At 41.7% G+C, this 25,930-nt stretch overlaps 2 protein-coding genes across 6 annotated transcripts in view; one reads left to right on the top strand and one right to left on the bottom strand.

Moving 5' to 3' along the window:
- The window catches only part of ZDHHC3 (zinc finger DHHC-type palmitoyltransferase 3), a 34,599-nt gene extending 31,290 nt beyond the window's left edge, over nt 1-3,309 (bottom strand). For all 3 annotated transcript variants that reach the window (XM_059818584.1, XM_059818587.1, XM_059818585.1), the window contains exon 1: nt 3,263-3,309. The gene's annotated coding sequence lies outside the window, so the exon portion shown is untranslated. The remainder of the gene's footprint in view (nt 1-3,262) is intronic.
- Nucleotides 3,310-3,668: 359 nt separating this feature from the next.
- Nucleotides 3,669-25,583, top strand: EXOSC7 (exosome component 7). 3 transcript variants are annotated; one of them, XM_059818804.1, is made up of 8 exons: nt 3,669-3,726; nt 4,758-4,859; nt 5,554-5,648; nt 11,431-11,596; nt 16,072-16,142; nt 20,811-20,934; nt 21,888-22,043; nt 25,064-25,583. In XM_059818804.1, exons 1-8 carry the CDS (start codon nt 3,670-3,672, stop codon nt 25,166-25,168), a joined length of 876 nt encoding a protein of 291 aa, XP_059674787.1. In that variant the 5' UTR covers nt 3,669; the 3' UTR covers nt 25,169-25,583. The 3 variants fall into 3 exon arrangements, with proteins under 3 accessions (XP_059674787.1, XP_059674788.1, XP_059674786.1); XM_059818805.1 differs by lacking the exon at nt 25,064-25,583 and adding an exon at nt 24,484-24,810; XM_059818803.1 differs by lacking the exon at nt 25,064-25,583 and adding an exon at nt 23,371-23,622.
- The last annotated feature ends 347 nt before the right edge of the window (nt 25,584-25,930 follow it).

Below are 25,930 nucleotides of genomic sequence, written 5' to 3'. Positions count from 1 at the left end.
GGTAAAAATTACTTTTCAGAAGTACTCCAGTAATACTGAGAAGCTGCTGTTTGAAAACAGTCCAGATTACCTTCTATTGACATGTAACTCACCATCCATTTCAGCTAAACCCGGCACAGCACAGCGCCATGGTCTCACCACAGTTACTCCCGATGCTGAAGTCGCAGCCGCCCTGCGGTCCCACGGGACAGCCGCAGCCGAACGCGGGGTGACCACGGCCACCTCTGAAGCGAGAGGGTCCACTCCGCTGTCCGGCCGCTCGCTGACGGACACGTTTCATCACAGCCACTCATTAACAGATTACAGGACCGCGTTCCGTCACTGCAATTCGGTAACAGACCACAGGACCCCGACGAAATTGCTGGAGGCTCCGATTTTAAATTTCCTGCCGAGGGGTCGTTACGCTGCTCGGAACGGCCCCCGGCGCAGACCTAAATCGCGCATTTAGCCCAGTATTATTTAAGACATTTAGCCTGGCAGTATCTAAAGCCCAGCGCTGGAAGCCGGCGGATGGGAAGGAGGCGAGGGGCGAGCGGGAGCCCACCTCCCCGTTTCCGACCGACGCCAACGGCTCCAGCAGACGCCGCTGCGGGACGCGATCCGCCGCCCTGCCCGGGGCCCCGGCGGAGGGAAGCGGGGCACCGGGCGGCCCTTGGCCGGCCGCGCCGCCCCCCCCCCGCGCCCGCACTGCAAAGGGGCTACGCGGGGAGCGGGCGCCGGGCGCACCGGCAGGGCCGGGGGGCGGTTGGTCGCGCGGCGCCGGCGGCGGTGGCGGCCCCCGCCTCAGCCCCGGCGGCGGGATGGCCGCGCCGCTCCCCTCAGGCGGGCGACGGCGACCCGCTCCCGCCCCGCTCCGCCAGCGCACACCTGCCCGCGCGGGCGCGGCGCGGCGGGCCGCTCCCCCCGCTGTCAGTCGCACCACCTACCCCACAGGCCGCCGCGGGTCCGGCGCGCGCCCCGCCGCCCCCACGCCGCGCGCGCGAGCGCACGCCGCCACGCAGCGCCGCGCCCGGCCGGCCAAGGCTGCCCCGCGCGGCGCGGCGCCGCGCCCCATCCGCCCCGCCGCACCGGGGAGCCCGCGCGCGGCAGCGGCACGCCTCCCTCCCCCACCCCGCCGCCGCCGCCGCCCCTTACGCTGGTTCGGCGAGGAGGTGGGGCAGCCGCCGGGAGGAACCAGGAAGTGAGCGGCGGGGGCGGGAGGCAGCGCGCACCCCGGCCCGTCCCCGCCCCGCCGCCGGGCGCGGCGCGGGGGGCTCCCCGGCCCACGGGCGGGCACCGGTGCCGCGCCCGGCGGGGCTCGGCCCAGCCGCCGGGGTGCCGCAGGGCCCCGTCTGGCCGGGGCGCGCCTGTGCCTAGTGCGCATTTAAGTCTCGGGCGTGCGGGCGGGAAACGCGGGTTTTGTGAGGGAAAAATATCCCTTTTTTTTTTTTTACATGGGGAACCGATGGGTTCACTGCGCACCTCTGAGCCCCAGTCGAGTTGGGGTGGTTTTGGTTTGCAGGTATCCGAACTCCTACGGCATCCGCGAGGACAGAGCGTACCGCTGCAGGTGGAGTCGCATCCAGGCGCCTGGGTGTTCGCGGACAGAGCGGCTGTTAAGTTCGCTTGACGCCCTCCGTTGCGAGGCACTGCTTCCAGCGTTTACAGCCTCGCCAGGCGTTAACCGTGGGGTGCCAATTTCTACCTTCAGGTGGTTCCCTCAGGCTGGCTTTGTTTCAGCCGACGTATGTCATCCATTTACCGTAATGCGGTTAGAGGAAAAGACGTTGCTTTGCCCTTGTTAAAACGAAAGAACTGGCATCCTTTTTGTCTGATTACCTTCACCGTTGCCTTGCGTTGGAGGTGCAATTTGAATGCACTAGGAAGTACTCCTCAGAGCAAAAGGATGTCTTCTACCATCCCGGAGGAAAAACCAGCCAGACCTGGGCTTCTCCAGCCTTTGGAAAACTGTTGTTTGCACGTAAACAAGATTTGCTAGCTGAGCCTCTGGACTATGCAAGAACTTGACTTGCATTAAGTGGACTCCGGGCTGGGATGGCAGGGGGAAAATAAAATAAAAAAATCACTCTTTCCTTGTAATTGGAACTGTTAGCTGCTGTGGGCTAAGCCACGAGACAGGCAGGACTGGGAGCCAGAATATCATGTCCCTGTGCTCTCAGTTGGAATCATAGCGTGCACCTGCAGTAACGCTTTATTTCAGATCAGGAACTCACTTTTACACGGGAGTTTCTAATTTCTCCTTACCTTACTTTGGCTCACCCTGTGGAATGTGAGGACACAAGAATCACGCTGTATGGTCAGGCATCCATCTGTGCTGGACGGCAGCACTGGCAGAGAGCATACGGAACCAGGCCCCTTTTCTGCATGGTCGCTGCCTTTGCCTGGCACTCCCCTGGCCCCGCTCACCTCCTCAGGGTCAGCGGGGAGGGCGAGCCACCCAAGCCTTGGTTCCCAGCTCAGTCAGGCTCCACTGCTGGCTCTCCCCGCTAAGAAGCGGTACGCAATCCCCACGCAACAATCCCGGTGTGCAGAAACTTGACTCCTTTTGGATGCAGGTAGGCCATGGGATGCATCCCAGAAATGCATCCGCTCTGCTCTGACTGTTAACAGACGTGCAGCCCGCTAACGGGACCAGACCAGCGCTAGCCTCGAGTAAAACCTCCAGAACATCTCTCGCCCTTCAGGTTTGCTGCCATCGCATCGTGCCACCCGCTCAAGTAGGCGCAGCCAGAAATGCTCTATACATTTGATTGAGCAAGGAGTCTTGGAGAGGAGAGCTGGCAACACCTGGAGAAACTCTGGCAGCATGGTGCGTTATCCTTGTAAGCCGTGGGTCATTCTTACCCAAGTAAGCATCAGCATGAAGCCAGATAGCAACTTTTAAGAGAATTTGACAGCTATGCACAAGAGCTGTGCAAAGAAAGTGCGAAACTTACGACATTAAACACTCATTGTTATGAAACTTTCAATTACAGCTGTCAGAAAAACCACCCCTTAATTATTGTTTTAATATATGGCATGAGTTTTTAATTACATTTCCCATGCTATTTTCCCAGGGATATCTGGCACAGGACCAACAGCGCTCTGCTAACGAGAGCACTTTGTTTCTTCCCTGCTCCTGTGCCAGCCTGCCCCGTGCACTGCACCTCGCTCGGACCTCTCCCTGAGGTAAAAAACTCTGCACTTCCTCATTTTCCTTGCTCTTACGCGAGCCCTCCCCGAGCACTCGGGTATTTTCGCAGCCTCCTTCTGGAGCTTTTACCTTGGCCCAGGGCGGGCAGAGAGCGGGCGCTGCCCCTTTGGTGTACCATGAGGGTCAGCCTCTTGGAGGGGGCGTTTTTCGGGACGCGGGTTGCTCAGCGGGCACCACGCCTAGAGAGCTACTCCCCGTGAAAGCCTTCTGTGGGGAGTTTAGCGGCTGTACCCACCACCTCGCCTGTGAGAAGGAAGAGCCCCCACTCAGCGGGCGGAACGGCAGTCATGGCGACCCGGGCGCCTTCCCGCCTCGGGCCCGCGGGAGCGGGTCAGTGCGCAGGCGCAGGGCCCGCCCCCGGCGCCGGGCCGGAGCGGCGCGCGCCTCCCCCCTCACTCTCTCTGGTATAGCGGCGGCGGCGCGCAGGCACCGGAAGCGGAAGAGCGCGAGCGCGGCGGCGTCCGGCGGTGGGAGGAATGGCGTCCGTGGTGCTGAGCGAGGCGGAGAAGCTCTACATTGTGCATGGCGTCCAGGTAGCGGCGGCGGGGGGCGGCGCGGCCGGCACCATGCGGGAGGTCCCGCTAGCCCGGGTCGGCGCGGAGGCGGCAGCCTCCACCCTGGGGAGCGGGAAGTCATTCGGGCCAGCTCGGCCGGGCCTGTGGCCAGTGGTAGCGCTGCCGTGTGAGGCGTGGGGCAGGGCCCTTCCCCGCCCCTCCGGGCTTGCTCCCTGTGAGCAGGTGTGGGGTGAGTTACAGTGTAGGGTGGTGGGGGGAGGGAGCTTTCCGTTGCCTTGTGTCTCGGGGAGAAAGCTGTGGGGTAATCCAGGCACACTGAGCACAGGACATCAGAACAGAAAGCAGGCTGAGAACAGGGCATGGATTTGGTTTTGCAGTTCTTGTCCTCTTTTCCCCTCTTCCCTCTCTCTTTCTCAAGTTTTTGGCGTTGGATAGAATATTAGCTTGTCACTAAGCTAAGGAACAGCAAGTGGACCAAAGAAGAGGAGTGAAGGACGTGTGGGGAGAAATGCCAAAGATAAGATAAAAAGACTGTACTTAGCAAAATACAGAAACAGTATTTCACTGCGAAGAAAATGACTTTTATGGGGATGAGCTGAGACAGTATCTGTTTTTGAAATACAAATAGATGAAAGCAGTTGGAAGGCTGGTGGGTTATTTTTGTCTGCTGGGTCCTAACTACATATATATAAAAGTACAGAACTTGGGTATCCCAAGAAAGACCCGTGTTGTGTTAGGTAAAGTACCTTTTAAAGCCAAGACCCTTACACTTTTGTAGTCTGAAGCTTTCTGTTGAAACAGGATGGAAGTAGTGCAGGAGTTCAGGTCCATCTGCAGACAGCTTGTTGCAAGCTCTAGATAAATGAGAGGTCAACGGAAAGGTACAGTTGGTTCTGTTGTATTCTTAAGTGAAAGTTCGTGATGAAACTGGCAGCTGTTGCTTTTATATTAATTCTGCATAGAAAAAGAAAACTTTAAAATCACAGATTCTTTTTTTTACTTTTCATTACTGATTCCCTTAAGCACAATATATTGATTGTGATACCTAGGAGGACCTTCGTGTAGATGGTCGTGGCTGTGAAGACTACAGATGCGCAGAAGTAGAAACAGATGTTGTATCAAACACAAGCGGATCTGCAAGAGTAAAGCTGGTAGGTAAATTTCTTAGGGATTGCATACCTTGCTGATGAAATTTCTGGTTGACTAGTTTTAAGATAAGCTGAGGTTATTTGTAGAGGGGTTTGTGTGTGGGTGATAAAATGTGTATATATATAGCACTAACCAAAACTATTGGTTAAGGAAATAATGACAGGATATATAATTCATTCAGGCTGGCTTAACCTACTTGAGCTAGATTTACTGTGAAGTACCTGAAAAACCTTCAATCTGAACTGATCTATCATTTAATCTTAAAAAAATGAAATTGCTGTTGTGCCTAATCACTGGAAAAAATAATTCTGTTCCTTTAGAGTGAAGCAAAACTACTGGCATGTGTTGACTGTGAAGAAGATAAATATACTGTGCAGTATTATAAAGGTTCTGCAGATATAGCTGTTTCCAGAACCAAAATGGTACAAAAAGTCATGGATATGGAGTGTGTATTTTTAACCTAGAGAAAACAAATATGTATGGTACTTATTTGAAGAAACCTCTTATGCTTAACATTGTTCTTCTAAAGTCTTTCCTTTTTTAAAAAAAAACTGATGTGATTTTAAGTTCACTCTGATGGAATGATAGGTGCAGATAACTGAAAGGTAGAAATGTCAGCTTACCATACACATTTAAATTAAACAAGTACTTTTGTGAATATAATTCTAGTTATGTGATATATTTTTGTTTTAACAGGGACACACTGATATCTTGGTAGGTGTAAAAGCTGAAATGGGGACACCAAAGTTGGAGAAACCAGATGAAGGTTACCTGGAATTCTTTGTTGACTGGTTAGTATACTAGAAGAGAAGGAAATAGATCTAATATTGGGAATAAATGACTAATCAGATCTTACCATTCTTCTGAAGTTTATACCTTCATTCCACTAACCTCCTGTAAGGGGCTGAGTAATGGAAACAAGTTATTCTGCTGTTTCGATAGTGGTGAATGTTCAGAAACTTTCTGCTGGTTCTGCAGACCCAAAATAAGCAAAACAATAGGAGTTAAAGAATGAAATCAGGTTAAAAAAATTTCCAAATTGCATAGCATCACTGCAGCTGGATGAGAGTAATGGTTCAATTGCACATGCGTTTAACATGTCTTCATGACTACAACGTCAATTGTCTTTTTTACAATGATAGAATAGAAAAAAATCTCTTTCAAAAATGAAGAAAATAATTGACTGATACAGATTGTACTTTAACTGTACTTAAAGGATTTTGCTTACTTTGTCTTTGAAAGCAGTGGAAAAAGTTAGAAGTGTGTTTTGTACAAAACCGTTTGTTTTAAAAAAAATAATCCTCACTGTAAACTTCAGGTGCAAAAGTTCATTAGAAAATTTTAGTTTTCATATTTATCGGTGAACCAGTGTTCCATTAACTAAAATGGTGTTTGTTTTTAATCATATTCCTGGCTTTGTGCTACAAACGGACTGTTATTTATCCTTGCAATCTTCATAGTGCTTGAATCGTGAAGAAAGCTAGAAGAAAACTGAGAGCTCTTGTTTTCAGGTTGCTCTGAGATAGCATAGTGACATCTCAATGTTATTCCAGACTGTCTGCTGTCTGAAACTACAGTAGCCATATCTTGCAGGCTTCCTAAAACTGTTCTTTATGAAATAATGTGCTTTGGGAACCTCTCATAAAAGCCTTGGCACTGTCAAGTTAGCTGTTTTACATGTGACTTTTGTTTTATTTTTATTAAAACCAAAAAATGTTGCTACTCTGACATTAAACCAATACACTGTTAGTAAATCTAAGGTATGAGAGCTACTAAGTGTATATCTGATAATCTTTCTGACCTAACTGGCTGTATCTGCCTTAACATTTGTATCTCATATTATGCAGCCATTTCTAAGACTGCCTCTATACATCACAATGTACTAGTTAACTGTGGAAATTTAACGCTTTGTAGAGGGAATGACTTATCTATGAATTAATAATTTGTCTATGATTACTGTTCAAAAAATATCAGACAGGAATATGGTCTTCTCAAATGTCCTGCTGTTAGAGGGTATCTGAGCTTGACTGCTTTTTAAAACTTGTGTGTGAAATACCCTAAATAGCACTCGCTTTGTTCTGGTGGTTTCTATATGAAGTTCAATGACAGCAGGGACATTTCCTTACTAAAACAAGTGGTCTGTGGGGATGTTGCAATTCTGTGACGCTTCTTTCATATGTAAATACATGTTAGAAAAACGTTAACTCATTAGATTAATGTTAGGTTGTATTTTCTAACTATTAATCTCTGCATCATAAGAAGATGGACGGGAGATGTGCAGCAATATTGTGCAAGATGGATCTTTTCAGTTCTAGAGACAGGTAATCCTTACTTTCTGTGACATCACAGAAAAAAGCCTACATTTTAGAGAAGGGCAGTCACTTCTTGCATGCTTGTGCCACCAGGGAAAGGTGACCTCTAGCTTCCAGAAAGATCCAAAAGACAAAATGTGAAGTGGGAGTAGCTTGTTCTCTGTAAAGGGAAATGAGATGCTCTCAGTACTCTGATGTTTTTCCAGGCTGCCACTGGGTGGTAGTAACTGAGCATAGTTTCATACACTGCATCTCATGGTGAAGTTCCTGTATGTTCTACTTGGCTTTTATGTTGCTGAAACTAATAATAAAAACGCAGACTGCAGTGTTAGCTATCTTAAAATGCTCATTTCCCAAAACTTTCATGTTTTCTTGTACTGCTGAAAATAATCACTTGCTGGATCATGTAATTCTCTGCCCCAGAATTCCGTTTCTCTTCATTCTGCTCCAAGTCCTTATCCTGAAATCTGAGAAGCGCGTTTAGTTCCATTTTGAGACAGACTTTAATACTAGTTTCTGGAAGAGGTGATTTTTGGGGCACTGATTTGTGATACTAGAAATTAATTATCATAGAATAAGTCCATGTCTGATGTGATGTCCTTGCTGCCCATCAGCACCAGAGAAGGCAGTAATCCTGGTCATTGATGTTGAAAGGCTGCTGTGTCTGCTTTTCTCATGTTTGAGTTTTGGGGCTGTTCCAATACTGACTTGTTAGGGTTTTTCTGGTGTTGGTTTTTGGTTTTTCACTGAAGCAAAGATTTACAATTTTCAAAGTGTAAGAAATAATAAAAAAAAGCAGCAAGTCTGAATTCCTTGAATGCATTAGATTTTGTTTGTGGAGTTAGGGAAGCAAGGAATATATTTGTCCAAGTCTGGCCATCTGTTCCTCCACTTTGAAGTCCAGACATGCTTTTGTTCCAGCTGGAAGAGTGGGCCTGTTTCATTGGTGCCTGCATGGAAGACTGCATCAGGTATGATCTTAAATATTATAGATGGAAGGTAGTGCTCCAAATCATAAGAGATGACAGTATCACAGAACAACCACATCAGCATGCTCTTAGGTGATCCTCAGATACTGTTCTATTGGGTTTTGTGGGGAAAATGTTAACTTAAAACAAATTTCAATGCAGTCACTAAAGATATCAGTTGAATGGTGGCTGCAGAAAAGGAACCTTTCCTCCACCTCTCTCCCCTGCCATAAACCAGTTATCATGGCAACTACTCTTTGCAGAGGCAAGAGGCAAACTAATGAGTTTTGAAAGAATGAAATGTCTTTACCATTTTTTATGGTACTTCCTCCATTAAAGATGGTCTTTAGTGAATTTAGCTCAGTTTTCAGAGAGAAACACCATCTAATGCTTGAGTAAAAACTGTTCCAAACTCTATAAGCAGACGTTCCTTTTGGATGGGAAGTGTGGTGACAGTGCCTGACGAGGCAAAGACCTGAATCAGTAAATCCATGTTGGTAGTTACCAGTTTGACTCGACTAAATCCAAACCCTTGTTAGCCAATTTTTGTAGGGTCATGAGCTTGAATATCATCATAATCATATTAACACAGTTAGACAGCATCTGGACCTGAATTCAGGTCTATCCATTTCTGAGACTGCCCTGGCAGTCCAGATGTGTCATAAATGTGATGTCTTCTGGCTGCTTTCTGGACGGGTAGAATATTAGTGAGGTGGTTAACTTACTGCTAATTCTAAAACAGTGAATCTGCTTTCTTGTTTTAAATGCTTGTATGCTTCTTTTGGTGCAAGAATAGAAATCTGGTATTTGTTGCTTGAAGTAAGTATGGCTTTCAGTGAAGAATATCCTCTGTGTAATGAAGCCCTTGTATACCAGGAAAATAGCTGTAAGCTTTTGTTTAATGAACTTTCATTTCTGTTATAATTACTTACATTGTCAAGTATAGTATATTAATGGCCTGAGCAATGGATGGGAAGTACTTAACTGCTGTGATAGAAAGGTTTTGACTGGTAACAGCAAGCGTTTTGAAAGTAGAGATCTGTGGTAGAAGCCTCATTGTGCTTTAGGAGTCTTGATTGTTATGTGATGTGACACTGAAATGGTTTTGAAAGTCTATAAAATTACATTCTGTTCAGGAGTAGAAATTCTGTGCTCCACTTGGCCACTAGTAAGTTCTTTCTGTGCTCCATAAAACAAGCTTTTTTGGCATTTTCTTTTATTAGTGTGCTAGACAACCCTTTTTCGAATTTTATCCAGTATAAATTACTGCAATAGTCTGTGAGCATTGGGTGGCAGTATTTGCCATATAGTTACTATAATAGTACCCTGCTAACATTACTTTTTTATTTCACTTTGATTGCAAGGAATTGAAGTGTTAAAATAATAACGGAATTAAGATTCAGTGAAACTTGCAATAATATTCCAATTGAGTCTTACGTTCTTCTTACTCACTGTCAAAGACAGCAGCCATTTATAATTAAAAGCTACAACATCTGATAAAACTTCATGTTTAGAAATAATAATGAGGTATAGACGGAGGTTTGTACAATTCTTTTCAGCTTACCAAAGGAATCGTAATGCTTGCATAACCATACTTTAAACAGGATGGTTTAAACAGAATGATCTAGTTAACTTGCATAAAAGTTGATTTCATGGATAAGTGCTTGTTTAATATAGCCTAAAGGCCTGCCTAAAGGCCTGACTCAGCATATTTCCAGAATTAAGTTATACTTAGATATGGTCCTATCTTCTAAAATTGTTGTCCAATATTAACGCAACTGCAAATAATATTATGTCACATTTGCAGCGCTTATTCACGTGGCTGGTGTAGTGTGGTCAGTGCTTGATTGGCAGTAATTTATTTTTTTTAAGCATATATAGTGCTGTCTGGTCATAGAAGCAGCAAATAACTTCTGTAAAATTCAGTAGCTCTTCCTGGCATTCTGAGCTTTCATCAGTTCTGCAAAAGAACAAGTTGGGAGAATTACTACAAGGTAAGGATTTCGCTTATAGGCGCTGCATTCTTGTTGATACAGCTCATTTGATGGTTTAAGTCATACCTAGATAATGTGAATCTTTAGTTGTTGGTTTTTTAAAGGTGAAGGGATTATATTCCAAGATTTTGTTTTCTGCTGTATGTTTGCATTCCTGTGGTATTCCTGTTCGAAGAGCTAAGAGTTTGTATCATCATCTAAACACAAAACATACATGAGAAATTGGCCAGGAGAATGCAAGGCTTTGCTATTATATATTTTGAACATATCAAGCTACTTCTGTGGAACCAGCTCCTTTCCTGTGTTCTGTAATGAGAAATTAATTTGGGGGTGGTCTGACTAGCTTATTTAGAAACAAAATCTGCAATGTGTGCCATGGGTCCACTGCTTGAGAATGCTCTTGCCCTCTCTGTAAACCAGAGGTTGGGTTCAGAATATTTGTTATTCTGCTGTATATGTATCTCTGGATGTTTCTGCTCTATTTCATTGTGACTTGAAGGTGTGGGGGGGTTCTGTTTGGTTGGTTTTTTGTGGGTGGTTTTTTTTTTGGTAGGCCTGTTTTACTGTTAGAATTTTGTTCTTAGCTGGGTACAAGGCCTCAGCACCCAATGACTTTCTTGCATGACTGCCCATAAACAGTGTTTGTTATGTTGGAATCAGGGAAGTGAAGACCACACGCTTCTTGTCAGATCCTTTCTGGAAAAAATATTCTTTAGTTGCTGCTCTCCATAAGCTGCAGTTGCTGAAAATAATGAGCTGCTGTCTGTAAGTGGCTTGATAGCAGAGAGTACACTCAGTAAAGAAATTGCCAATTAAGGTCAAGCAGTCACGTTACGTTAAAAAAATGCGTCTTCTACTTGTCATATCATCACATCTTTCTCTTCTTAGCCGCTCTCTTATGTTATTAATTTAACATTCAGCTCTAACAGGCTGTCTTGTTAGCTGTTCTGAACTTAGTACAGCTCTCCCTCATTTTCTTATTTTTGAAAGGGTTGAGGTGATAGAAGATGAGAGTGCTTAAGAAATAATCCCTGAGAGAATTCACCAACTTTAATGTTGTAACTTGGGAAGTGGAGACAGTAGTGAAATTTAATTAGTATCAGAGTTTGTAGCAAAATGTAGGTATATTATCTGCATCAAGACACTTTCTTATGCAAAATGGAAATAATTTCTTTACAGATAGGATGCTTATTCTTGTACAAATAAATCCTTAGATATTTCTAATGCTTTATATTTAAGAAATGTTCTTTGGGTATTGGCTGCTTCAGATGTGAAAGTATTTTTTCTTTCTTTATCTAGTTCTGCAAATGCTACTCCTGAATTTGAAGGCCGGGGAGGAGAAGAACTTGGCACAGAGATAGCAAATACACTCTACAGAGTATTTAGCAGTGAGAGCAGTGTAGACTTGAAATCACTTTGTATTAATCCCAGAGAGCACTGCTGGGTTCTCTATGTTGATGTATTGGTAAGTAAGGAAATGAAAACTAAGGTTCAAGGAGGTGTTTCAAGGCGCTGACTGGCTTAGCATAACCATGTGTATTTTCATATAAAAAAAGATTCTCATGTAATATAAGGCTTCACAGCATGGATGTCCATTTTCTTGTGACTCTACCTGTAATAGTTAATCACTACTTCCAGCTTGCTCTTTTTCTACTCTTCTTGATGCCGCTGCTCCACTGCAGAGCTAATAAAACACTGAATAATCCAAATCTATCTCAGATAAACACCAGTGACCTTATACCAGCAAGGAAATTGCCACTAAAGAATGCTAAACTTTTTTTCCAAGCTAGATATAACAGCAAATGTATCATTCTAATGAATGTAAGTTAGCATGGGTGTATGTTAGCTCTAATATAACTGTCCGTCCTGTCTACCTCTTTGCACTATTATCAGTACTAATTCAGTGAAGTAAAATAGAAACTTTTCTGGCAAAAGCTACGTTTGGCCTAGGCACTTTTTGATGAAGTTGTATATGTGTATTGAACGTAGAAGAGAAACTGAATATTTGTTCCCATTAAAAAATGGAAACTAATTTTATGTATATAAATCTTGTGCATGCAGCAGCTCAATTTCCAAACTATGCTGTATTTAAAGCACTCTGTCATGGGAATTTAATAGAAGTCTGCAAGTCAAACTCTCCTGAGCATTATTTTCAATTCTTATTGGTCCAAAGTTGAGTTTCTATTTGTCAAATTTGTAACTGAAAATATGTTGATGGATCTTACTCACAGGAATCCGTTAATGTCTATGAAGTGATTTGCAAAATGTTAAGCTGTATTGCAAAAAAAAAAAAAAAAAAAAAAAACACACACAAAAAAAAACCCCAAAACCCACAAAAAACCCCCGGGTTTTGTTAAACAAACCAGGAGCATACAAAGACCTAAATATATGTGAAAATTAGTCCATTAGTGTTTAAAAAGCAGTAGCATTAGCCTAATTATAGTAGATACAGTACATACCGTGACTTTGTTTGCATACAGAATGATCAAATATGTACCACTGCTGAGTGCTTTAACAGTCCTAGTCACCAGCTTATTGGAGCTTGGCATAGTTTAATAGAGAATGACGTGTTAGTTCTGAGAAATCACACTGGGGCCTTTAGTTACTAGGTAATTACAAGCAGAGGTACAGAATATTAAATGCTGTGCTTATTTAAGCAATGTACTGCTTAACATTGCATAAACAAAGACTTTTGTACAGCTGACTGCTGTGGAAGTAGTTCTGTATAGCTTTTGTATGAGTTACAACTGGTCATTATTTGATTCTTCCTGGACAAATTTGTTGATCGTCCCCAGCTACAGAGAAAAACAGCCTTGGTATTTTTATGCTACTAATTGTATCAGAACGATAACATACGTCCTGACGTTCATGTGATGAATTTTACATTTAGCTTTGTTTACGGTGGCAATAAATAATCTGTTGTAGGCTCATAATTAGGACTCTAAACTTGGTAAGTCTTATAAATGTCATATTCGGCAGGGATTTTCTGTGAGCCGTCAAAGAGCTGCTGGTATAGTTAGAAAAAGATACTGTTAAAATTTGTCTCTTACTCTGTTCCCCCCACTCTTTTTTTTTTTTTTCCACCCCAGAACTCTGTATTTTCATATTTTTGAGGCATTTGTACTACTTCCTTTTCTGAATAGAAGACATGTATGTCACATGTGATACTTCATACTTGATGTAGGTGCTTGACACCTGCAGATTTTCCTGAAGCTGCTCTTGCTGAATCATTCCTATAAAATTCTATTTTAATAGTACATGGTGGAAGTCTAATGCTTGTGCTAATATAAGGCACTACAGGTCATATTATTCATCATTTGAGGGAGGCACACTCTAAATGTACTAACAATGCTTACTGAGAGTCCTTTGTATGATGTTTGCCTTCAGAATTCCTGGAAATTGTTCACATTAGAGTTTGTGTTGTGTAGTTAAGTTGGAGGGAAAATAAGCCTTAAATCTATCATAAGCCTGAAACTACTGGTACCTTTTGGTCAGGTGGGAAGGTACTTGTTTTCAAGTCTCTCATTCCAAAAGACAAAAACCCAGAAAGAATGTTATGAACCTGGAGATACTCCATTACTATGTAACTTAGCCATGTGCACTTTGTTTGAAGCATCTATATTCAGCTCCTGTGTGTAAACAAAATTTGAGGTATGCGACCTCAAAAGAGAAAATAGTGTATTTTGCATAGTCATGAAGCTTATTGATTAAAAACACCTCTCAAACATTTTCTAGTGGTCAGTGTACTTGGGAGGTGCTATAATTGTGTACAGTCAGACTAGAAAGAAAATAACTTCAACCATACACACTACAAAGATGCAGATGTATGGACACATATAGATATGTGTCAAAGGTCAAGAATATATACCTTGACCTTTCAAAATACCTGCATTCTTCGTTAATAGAAGGCGTTCAGCTTCTAAAGAGTAGCTCATGAATGTGGAGATACATGGTACTGCAAAACTATAAGCCTGTTCTCACACTCTCGTCTTTCTCTCAATTTCTTCCCCCATCTAAATCACTGATGTCAGAAATAAGCTTTTAGGCAGTTTTGAGGGGGTTTTTTGATACATGTGTTACCTTCTCCACATAATTGCTCCAGAAGACTGCAGTGCTGAGCAAGGAGAATCAAAGTGTGTAATCTCTTTTCATGCCCTACCCAATCATTGTGTGTTGGGGGGTGCATTAGGTTCTGCTAAAATTTTAGCAGTTCACTACTGAGCATTCCTCAAAGGACTTCCTCATCTTTTCTATTCCCCCTCAGTCTGGAAAAAAAGTACTTAGAAATCTGTCCTTTTAGAGGAAAACCTTTGAATAAGCCAAGGTCTACAATGTTTTCTCTTTTTTTCCCACCTCCAATAACTTTTTCATTTGTATATCAGTAAATTAAAAGCAGTCCTTTCTAAAGACTTCTTTGCTTCCCACAACTCTCAGTTGTGCAGATCAACTTAGTCCTTTAAAAAAAAAAATTAAAAAAAATGGGGGGATCTCAGTACAAGGTGCTTCAGCTGAGAAGAGAGTGTTCATTTCTTTTTGGAGGAATTGTTGTACCATGCTTGATACAGGCTGTGTTCCTAGCCTGTAGGCGCCACTGTAATACAGATAAGGCTTTAGAACAGCAGCCTGAACATAAGCCTAGCAACAGTACAGGCACATCCCATTATTGTGTTTTAATAACAAAGATATTGTGGGGCTTATTGTGTTATCCAGTAAAATCCAATAATGACTGAAAGCGGCAAGTTAACCTCTTCTGTATCCAGCATCTGTTTGCAAAGAAATAATTTGATCACCTTTGTATTTAGCTTTCTATCCCAACTTTTTGTCATTCTTTTTACACAATTCAGTCTGTCTTCATAAAAATAAACTGTCTTTCCAGAATATCTGATTTATTATTTGCTCCCAGTGCAGGAGTTTATCTCATTCTTAAATAGATTTTGAGGAACAATCAATGCAATCAGTGTTGCAAAACTTGTTTTGCTCTCATCATACAGCATAGATTGATGTAATGGAGAAGCATCCGTATGTTTTCGCTGAAGTAGTTTCAAATGCTTGCTGGGGATGTGCTTGTGTGTTCATAGAATAGTAGTGGCAGCTCAGAGCGGAGCTTGGCAGAGGACTAACACTAGACTATGGCCAAATACATCTTTGAGTTGTCTGTCAGCCTATAGAAGGTATTAGTGGTTATGGGAGCCCTGCCTTCTTATATAGTATGCAGTACTGTTTTTCTCCTGGTCTTCATAGGAAGAAACTAAGCTAGACTCCCTCCACACACTTTAATTCAAATGGTACTGTTACCAACAAGGAGACTTTGACGTCAGGATTTCCTTAGATCCTTTTCAGCTACAAGACAAACCTGCTGGTGACTCCTTTTCCATAAAGAGTAAGAGAACAAATTATGATGTGCTTTCATAACTATACCTTGGATAATTAGCTTTTCATACCATGTTTTGGGTGACAATTTGCGTTGCTTCTTTGAAAACAATTCTACCAGTTGGGTTTGTCCAGCTGATGTTTAAAAAAAAAAGACTCTTCTTTGAAATAAAGTAGAGAAAATGGATTGGCTTGATTTAACAATAAAGAATTGAATGTGGTGAGTTTATGAAAAGTATTCTGGTCATAGTCTAGTTCAAAGCCTTAGCACAAGAAGAGTAAGAACAGCAGTGGTTTCATTTCAGCTGCTGTTAGTAAATTTTATCATTAATTTTATTATGAAGTGTGTTAATGCTTCTATTTTGTGTGTATAATGCATTTAGCGGAAATCTTAATTTCCTATCTGTTGTTTATTTTCATAGATAGACTTTAAAGACAACTTTGTTTTTTAAAAACCTGTTCTGGTTCTTAATTCTGTGCTGTTTCAAGTAGGTTTAAGTGAAATAAAGACTTGGTTTAAAGGCACTAGCCTGACTTTCTTTTAAAGAGATTCTTTTTTTTCCTCCCCAGTTACTGGAATGTGGTGGGAACCTCTTTGATGCAATCTCTATCGCAGTGAAGGCAGCTCTCTTTAACACAAGGTAAAGCACTGACCTCATTTCATGTGAGTGGAAGTGGCATGGGAAGTGAAAGAGAAGTACCCTCTGTGAGCTAAGTATTTTTAATGCTTAATTAATTAAATAAGAAATACCCAAGGCAACTTGCATTCAGATACGAGGCAGTCCATTTGCATGCAAGTAACATGAACGAATTACTTTAATTCAGTTTCTAATAATCAAGTGTCATGTTGCATTATATGCACAGTCAGACTCACAATATAACTTTCGTTCTGTAGCCAGATCCAGAAAAATTTGTCTCGACCATATGGTTTTGTTGCAGGTAGTTGGAGGTCTTTGTGTTGATGCCTTGTGGGTTTAAAATAAGAAGTATTTACTGATATGTGATGCTCCTGAATAAGAAGCCCTCTGTCAGTGTGACTACTGATTTGTAACTAGCCTTGTTTTCTGACTTCTGATGTTCTTCTCATTAACTGGTAGTCTGGAGTTCTTTTTAAAACTAAGAGGAAAAAATGGTGGTGAGAGATTGTGGGAAGGGGGAGATGATGTGTCTTTAAAAGAACTTTGCCCCATGCATTTTAATTCAAAGAATGGAAGAACAAAATTTAGTAGAATGAATGATGCAAGTGCTCTGTGTGTGTTTTAATGATAACATTCAATAATATTTTTTCTAATGTTTTGATCTTCTTTATTGATGAAAGGGAATACAGTTTTCTAACACCCTTGAGAAAGAAACTAGTGAATGGCTTTGCTAAAAAAACTTACGTAGCAAAAGTAGCTGGAAGAGGTGCAAAAGTTAGACTCTTACAGGCATAACTGTTTCGAAAGTGGATCTCAAATTGTTCTTCAGCTGTAAATTAGAGATCTACTAAAGTCACTGGCATAGTTCTGGCTTATTCATCAGGGAATCAACGCACAGTACTAAAGCTGGAAAAGTATGTGCAAGAGGAGGCAGTATATCAGGATATAAACACTTTGAAAGGGGATAAGGGGAGAATCCATCTAAGACTACAACTTGTGTATACTGCTGAGAAATTTCCCATATTAATCAAGTTCTCAACAGCAACTTTTAACAGTTGATCGTTTTTGTAGCATTAAGAAATACTGTCATAAATGTAATGGCTCACAAAAGAGCCGACAGTACGCTAAAGGGAAGAAACACCTATGTCTGTGTGTGAGCTGCCAGGATGCAGAAGTCGTATAGTTAAAACAGTTGATTCCATGTGAGTTGTTTTGCAGAACCAAGGCACGTACTTTATTTACAAGATAAGTAGGTCTTTTTTTCTTATATCATCCAGAATCCTAATTCTGAATAGAGAAGATCATATAAAAAGTAATTTAAATAAAGAAAGAAAGAAAATCTGTTGCTTTGAGAACATGGGCAACATGGAGAGTGTAATTGTTTTAATGATTCTGCTTTATTTTTATTCTTCTGAAAACTGTATCTTTCATATAATCTTTAATCTGTAGGCAAGCACCCACAGTCTTGTGTAAGACGGATGTCAAATCAAAATGTGGTACAGTATGACATAATGCAGAGCCTGTTGATTTCTGGCCCGTGAAAACCCTGTCTGTTGATTTGAGCAGGGAACGCTAGTACGTCTAATCTCATACGAGCTCAGAAAGTCAAGAGGTGAAATTCGAAGTGAAAACCTGTTGTCTTCATCCACTGTTCCTCTCCCTTTCCTTTGGTACCTACTAAGTTTTCTTTGGATTGACACGAAGTTTTTTTAGAGTAGCTGCCCGCTCTCCATAAAATACTATTGTCCCAGCAAGACAAGATGTCAGCTTGAAGATCACTTCAGATTAAGTGTTCTGAACTTGCTTGATATTTGTGTCCCTCTTTGAGTCTTACTTGCCTTTTGTAATCTGTTTACAACCAGGTTTTTGTTATAAGTGTTTTCAGATTTTGTCAGCCTTGACTGCAGCCTTGGAACTGAGAGCAAGGGAGCTCAAGTTGCTGTTTTTTCTTTGAAGCTACAAATTTTTAGATGTTCAGATAGGCATTTGAAAACCTTAGCTTCATTCTTAAAATCTTGCTCTAACCATTTTTATAATAGCTACAGATGCATTTGGGTTTTTAGGGCTAAGTAAATGGAAAATCGTAACTTAAGGAATTTTGCGCAAGAATTACGGGATTTAAATCCTTGGTATGTCTGACCTGACTCATCGTATCCCCTACAGTCATGGAACAATAACAATATGACTGGTTTAGGGAGAAAATTTACTGCTTGGAGTTTTGTATTGTTCATTATGTTCTAAAAACTATATAAAGATCATGTGCAAAAGATAGCAGATATCAAACTTTGTTCTTAACTGTGTCTCCAAGGTGCTTAAGGCTGGATTTATGCATGATCGAAGTAGATAGTGCAAAATGTGCAAGTAGCTACTGTGTCAGGACTTTGCAGTAAACTTGATCCTGTGGAATGTGCCTACTTGCAACCGAAGTGACAGAAACTAGGCAAGTTACAAAAGCTACGGAGTTTATAACACAATAGCCTTGCAGATGTCGTGGTTTTTTGCTGGGCAGCATGGTAGAGGCAGAACTGATGACTGCTCACAAGGGTAGAACTGGTTTTGCAGTTGTGAAATCTGGGTCTGCAGCACACAGAAAAGAGCATTGTTTGTTATGTGACTAAGTCCTGCTGTGCAGATTTCTGCCCTGATTAATTGCAGGACTCAAAACAGAAGAATAAAAGTTGCAAAGTAAACAGGTACAGCTAGTTCTCAAGATAAATATTCATAAGCTGGGAGAGGAAATCTCCAGTTTTCTGGAAATGCTCTTTGTGCTGCACTCACTTTGCGTAGTTTTCGTGTGTATATACCCCCTTTTTATGCAACTGTGATGCTTGCATCCAATCAACTACTGCCTCTGCAGTAGTTCTAATTGGTACCTCTCTCATCTGTTCTTGGCCAAAACAGCTCTTTGTGGGGATTTTTCAGTTATTAATTCTGGCAACTTTTTCTTGTAGACCAAACATTGCTCTGGTTTCATAGCTATTTTAGGATGGAGATAAAATTTGCTTAATCTCACAGATTTTCTTGAAATCCTCATTCTTTTTTAAGCACTACTCTGGCACATACACTTCTTGTCTAGGCTGTTGTCCAGTGTTCTCCATTGTCCTGTGTAGCTGGAGGGTTAGTCACCTTGTGACTTTATTCCATCAATTTTTAATGGAATATTTTTAACTTGAAAACAGGCTTTGCATTTCCAATCAGTTGTTATGTAACTCTGCAAAGTATTTTGAGTTTCATTTCAGGAAAAATTACACATAACAGTTGTTCTGCTTACTGAAAGTTTTAGTTTTAGCTTGGCTCAGGCCAGTGTTCTTGTAGGGAATTTGTTCTCACTGAAGCAGGGTTAGCTGTTGTAAAGTACTCACCTGCAGGACTGTTAGCCACAAATAACTAAAATACTCTTCCAGGGAACAACAAAAATCACTTTGTGTTGGTGGGGGGAAAAGTACACCAAATCAGTCCCTATGTCCTCCTCTTTTAAAAGAGGTTTGGTACGGAACACGTGAAAGAATGTAACCACCAGAGTCTAGTTCTAAAACACAACGCTACTCTATATGTACTGATGATATAAAAACAGATTGTGGTTACATTCCACATGGTTACCGAAGTTAGCTTTCTAGGGACATCTTGAAATATTTTATGTTTTCAAGTGCAAATGTGTAAAAGTGAGAGCAGTATGGTTGAGCTGTGTGTGGGTTTTACTGGCCAGTAAAGCAAAGTTTCTCAGTCAGTACTCCATCCTCGTGGGCACCTGGATAAATGAGGGTATATAAGACACTGAGGTTCTTGGGTTGAGATACTGTCTTTTACTAAATTGTTTTAAATTACTTCATTAATTGTGCTAAGAAAGCTGCATTAAATCATCCTGTAAAACTCCCATTAAATGGCTGTAACAAATACAATATATGTATCACTGATAAGGAGCCTGTATAACTCATTTGTGAGAGAGCTCATCACTCACAATTGGGAAGAAAGCATTTCTTGGATTTCTGCCTGGGTTTTTATTCCTTGTGGTTGCTTTTGTATATCTGTCCTTAGAAAAGTAGAGTCCTCTGGCTTCTTAAAGAATGGCGCTATCTTTCCAATCTTCCCATCTTGCTAAAGAGAAAGGATTTTACTCATGTCATCTTCTTCCTTTACCCCAAGTCTCCTTAGTGTCATGCTTTCCTGAACAGCTTTACTGCTTGTAACAGTTGCTTTCCTAAACAGCTGTACTGCTTTGCTACTGATGTCACAGCTTTGCCAAGCAATGCAATTGCTGTAATTCTGACAATTTTACTGTTGTCTGCGAGGTTGGGAACCACAGTACAAAAGGATTCAGTCTTGGTAATTTCTCTCCCGTACATCCAGACAGATGTACAAAGAATTGTTCAGAATTGCATTGTGCAAGTTCCAAAAGAATCTCTCCTCATATATTAGTGTAAAAACCAATTCAGATTCTAATGGTTTGAATGATGTAAATATGATGGCCTTATCCTAAATATCTTCCCGCTTACGATGTTTTCTTCCTAGTCTCAGTGACTGAGTTGTTAATACTTTGATAACTTTCTGGATTTTTGTTTTCTAAACATTTATCCTCATTTAGAGGAAAAGGCACTTCTTGGAGTTGAGACTGTATGACGCTTGTATTTGTTATCTGTTCTGGCAATGATTTTGCACATTTTGTTTCCACAGAATACCCAAAGTGCGTGTTCTGGAGGATGAAGAAGGCTCTAAAGAGATTGAGCTGTCTGATGACCCTTATGATTGTATTCGACTCAACGTGAATGATGTGCCCTGCATAGTCACACTAAGCAAAGTAAGCCAGACAAATTTCTGACCTTCTACCTAGAGACTTCAGTTTCTATTAACTTTACCCACTGTTTATTTTTTCCCTAGAGATAAAACTTGTGTTACAGAAATGGTGAGTGTCCACTATGCATATATTTGTTCATCCCTGGCCTCCTAATTAAGAAGAATGTTTACTGAATAAGGGGGCTTTTTCCACCTCTGACTTGCAGATTTCCACTTAATGCATTCTTAAAATGCATCTTCTTGTATGAAGAAGAGTTGTTTATTGTATTTCATCTACTCCTTGCTCAACATCCAGAGCAGCAGATACTTCAGTATGTTAAAACAAATGGGTATTGTTGTGAGGCACAGAGGTTGTGTGATCTGCCTGGAGTTACACAACGAGTATTTGTTGCTGGGGACAGAACTCTGTTTTCATGGATGCAATACTGTCCTCTCCTTTCAAACAGGTTTTTGTTTTCCTTTTCCATACATAGCCCACAACTAACGCAGTTGATCCGCTGGATGCTGCATTTTCCAGTGCAAGAGTTAGTGATTTGCGTAGTTACCTGGAAGTTTGTCTAACATATCTTTTAAGCAAGTTTCATAAATAGGAGAAAGGCCACCACTGAAGTGGGGGCTCACCTGAGTCTCAGGATGTGTAATTTTCACGTAGCCGGGAGGAAAGTCCGTGCTTGGAGTTGGGGGGGAAAGGGGAATCTGGAGTTTCGTATAGATAAAAGGATGGTCAGAGAGGAAAACAGTCTGAAATAGTGACATGCTTATCTCACCTTTATTATGTACGTACACATAATTTGGGGTCAGAGGCTGTTTAAGTACTGTGCTGTCAAGTCAGTCACATGATAGTCAGTCACATGGGAGGCTGTGGATAGCCAACAGAGCTACTTCTCACAGTTTAACTTCTTAATAAAGAGCTTAGACAACTGCAAACTAGTATGTGGTTTTGTCACTAACTTACAGATTGGATACAGGCATGTGGTGGATGCTACCCTTCAGGAAGAAGCCTGTTCTTTGGCCAGCCTGCTTATTTCTGTGACCAGTAAAGGTGCTCTCACTTCTATGAAGAAAGTGGGGAAAGGTAGCCTTGATCCTGAGAGTATTTTTGAAATGATGGAGGTAAGGAGTTTTGAGCAGTTACTGATGATACTGAATGATAGTGGATGAACAGAAACTTGAGTATACGAAAAGCTGGAGTAAGGACTTTAACAGCAGAGATCCTGGTGCTTTTATTGGATGCACAAGGGACTTGCTGAAGGTCACAGACGGTTCCTTTGAAACAGAATCTAATATGAATGGAAGTTATCTAAAACTTCTAGATGCCTGAAATGTATGGTGCTCACAGTTGTTACAGTCAAGCACCTCACAGCCATAAGACTGTAAAGCTTAAGTTGATAAAATTTGAGAGTATTTTTAGAGAACTCGTTCCCCCTCTCATTGTTTTCTTTAAAGACTGAAAGAGCAAAACTTCTAATGTGGTGTAATGTCCCTATAGAAGTAGAGATGATACTCTGAATTGCTAGTGCATGGTGTTCTCTTCCAGCATAGCTCATTTGTTTACTGTTTACTTTATTTGTTTACTCATTTGCTTACTGTTCTCGTTTTACTATTGTTTTTCTTTGCTCCTTTACTGGGTTTCTGATCTGCCCCTGCTCCATGAAAATACTAGTATCTGGATGTTGTTTACATCCACATAAGAATTCCATTTTAAACCTTTCTTCAGCCTCTTCTTAAAACTGTCTTCCAGTATAAATTCTCATGTCTGGGTTTGACCTTGAGCATGAGGCAGAACTGGGTTTTGAACTTGGAGTCAGAATGAAAATTAAATATTTCAAATTGGCTCTGTTTCCTAGAGATACAGAACTAATTTCAGCATGGCTGTAGTGAGGAATGCAGAACTTGGAGCCAAGTTTGGAAACAGTTGGTCTCAAGTGGAAGTTACATGTTGAGTATATATGGCACTTCACTGTTTCATGATGTTGATCCAGAGTGCTAATCTTGGTGGTGCTGGTGGGCTTTTTATTTGCATTCAGAGAGGTCACTTATCCCCCTTATCATCTGCGTAGATGTGCAGAGAGGGGTTATCTCTAACTTGGCATCCTAAAGAAACTAAACTCCTGTGGACATCTGATGTGTCTTCCTTGATGGATTTTGAGTCCAATTCTAACTAAATGTCATAGAAGACCTGAGATTTTGGGTCTAGGGCTGCTATAGAGACATGGGTGCTTAAGTTAGATACAGGTTCGTGATAGAAGCTGGCCCACATGCAAATTATCTGCAGAAAGCTTTGACTGGAGCCTCTATTTTGATCACAGATGGGAAATCTTAAAATCGTCCTACTCTGCTTAAGAGCTTTAGTGAATTTGTCCCTACTTGTTGGTGCAAGGAGTTAAAAGCTTAAGCTGATCACCCAGTGAGTTGTGCTGTCTCTCACTTGCTTTGGAAGAAGTCTTCCCTCCTAGGTCGTGAGCAGTTTGAAGGAGTGAGGGATAAAGCTGATCAGAAGAAACCAAGATGTTTTCTGGGAGGTCAGAGATTATCTGTTTGGCCCTGCCTCAAACTCAGCAGCCTGATTAGGATCCCAAGAAAAACAAAAAGGCCTGGGAATGTCCAGTGGAGGAGCTGCATAACCCATGCTTGACACCTAACGATTTGGCTGCAGGTCAGAGAGTGTTTAGCTTTCCCTGCCTGGTAGACAACAGATGTTTCTAGGACATATCTCTTAGGAAGGCAGCTTCATGGGAAAGTTTTGGGAAGCTGCCAGCATTAGGCTTTTTTTACTGAGTTTATGATCCGATCCATAAGAGAGGCAAGCAAGAATAAGATGGCAACGGTGTTGTGTGTTCTGTCGATAACAAAGCTTTGCACAATTCCCATTCACTTTGACCTGGCGTGAGTGATGTTGTCCTACGTTTGAGGAGAATAATGCGCAAAGTGTATCACCTTTCAGGACTCCAGACCACTGCTGTGATCTTTGTCCCAGTGCAGAGCTGTAACAATTCCTGTGTGTGCCCCCCTTTATTTAGCATGACTTACACTGTCTAGGATTGACAGCTACCCTGCTGCATTTTACCCATTTGCTGCCCAAATTTCCTTTGGTACTATGGTTCTTCAATTAGAAATGTACCTCATTTTAAGGTTTGTGCGCCCACAGCAATTGTCATCAACAGGTGAAAGAGTTTTGTGGTCAGCTGTACGGCAGGCATAGAGTTTTGTGGTCAGCTGTATGGCAGGCATAGGCTTCATTGCATAGATCAGGAGCTAATAAACTCAGTTTAATATAATCTGTCTTGGGCTCTTTAGGGACCAAGTGGGCTTCCTTCATCTCTGTATGGAATCAGTATTTCAGGTCATTTAGAGAAAACCTAGGAAAGCTCTAATAAGCACCACTACCTTAAGATCTTTATCTCAGCATTGCCCAATGTTTCCCTGTCCTGCAGCTTCCACAGTACAGTTGTGCATGTGGGAAGAGTAGAGGCTGGTATCGGAGCTAATCCTGGTGGTTTTCCGTTGCTGGAGTTGATTTCTGTAAAGAAAACGTTCTGTTAACTCCTTTAAGGTCCTTGGACAGTACAGAATTGCACATCATAATGAAGAATCTGCCCACAGACTGATTTGGTGATGCAGCCAGTGTACACTCTGGGCTTCTCTGGCCACGTGACAGTGTGTTGACCTGGTCTAAATTCAATCTGCTGATTCTGAGCACATTCAGAAGAGTTTACTGAACTTTGTATTAGTAGGCTGCTTTGCTGCTCAGGTGTTTCCTGTCCTCTGGCAGCTAGTGTATTGCTTCATATTGCATGTGCTGGCTAATTTGAATGTGTGCTTGTGCCTGATGTGAATTTAATTTGTATTCCTGGGTGATCCAGCGGTGCACAGATCTGGTGTTAATGATCATGGAATGCTTCTCTGATGAATGGGAGCACTGCCTTTATGTGTACATTTTTCCAAAACTTAATCAAATTAAAATGAAACTTCCACCACCATTTTTCTTAATTTAAAGCATGTTTTTATTATACCAGCTGGTGTATATTAATCATTAAAGGGAAAATATTTGTCAAAAGTAAGTGTTCCGTGAGAGTTGTCTTCCTGTTAATAAGCATATGTCTCAGATTTGTTTTGCTTTCTTTGCATTGCAGACGGGAAAAAGAGTAGGCAAGTCATTGCACATAGCCCTTCAGAAGATTTTGGATGAAGAAGAGAGTTTGGGGACCTCACGACAGAAAGTTGGATTTCTAGGATGAGTTTTTATTAAACTTTCAAAACTGGTTTTTAATTGATTGTGCCATCTTGTCAGTTTGTATATAGAAAAAAGGTATTTTTTGTTCCAGTACCTTTATCCTTCTGGCTAAGAGGCTTTTAAAATGTTACTGAGCATAAAGCTAGCTACAGTTAAATGCAAATAAGCAAATTTGAGATGCATTTCATATGGGTAACTGTCCGTACCTAGGAAGCGCACCAGCAGCAATTGATGCAATTGCCTGGGAAGTGCTTGAGTCTGTTTTCAAGAGTGACTGGTGTAGGTTCCACTTAATTCTGTTTGCGTGTGTTCCACTTCTGCAGACCAGCTGCTGTGTTCTAGAGCCTATATGAGGGTGTACTCAGTACAGCACAAGCCAGGTTTTGGGCCTCTTGAAATTTTTTTTTTTTGTTCACCAGCCAAATGAGAACAGCACTTTGTGGAAGTCTTCCTTCAAATTATGTTACTTTTCTTTGAATAAAATGTGGTTAGATTTCACTATAAATACAACGTGGTCAGAAGTTTCTAGTTCACGTTTTAAACCAAGATTTCTTTGCTTACTAGAGCTCTGCCTATCCCTTTTGCCAACAGGTCCAATAGTAACCTAGCCAAAACCTCTCACAGGGTCTAAGGAGAAGGGGCATGGCTGAGGTAGAAGGGAAAATACGTTCATTTTTTAGGAGTTTGATAATTCAGCTGGAAAAGCATAGTGGTTGTCAGTAATGATCCTTTACAGGGAAGGACAGAAGGTAGCAGATAAGGTATG

Source organism: Gavia stellata, chromosome 6, assembly GCF_030936135.1.
Source record: "Gavia stellata isolate bGavSte3 chromosome 6, bGavSte3.hap2, whole genome shotgun sequence".
Lineage (NCBI taxonomy): Eukaryota > Metazoa > Chordata > Aves > Gaviiformes > Gaviidae > Gavia > Gavia stellata.
Note: the sequence above shows the minus strand (reverse complement) of the source record. Positions and strands in the feature narration are given on the sequence as shown.

Excerpts from the sequence above, each read along its gene's own strand:
- EXOSC7 (XM_059818803.1), top strand. The coding sequence starts at position 3,670 with ATGGCGTCCGTGGTGCTGAGCGAGGCGGAGAAGCTCTACATTGTGCAT. Across the intron at positions 4,860-5,553 it reads GATCTGCAAGAGTAAAGCTG|GGACACACTGATATCTTGGT; the intron begins GTAGGTAAATTT and ends TTGTTTTAACAG. Across the intron at positions 22,044-23,370 it reads GTATTTTTGAAATGATGGAG|AAGTCTTCCCTCCTAGGTCG; the intron begins GTAAGGAGTTTT and ends TTGCTTTGGAAG.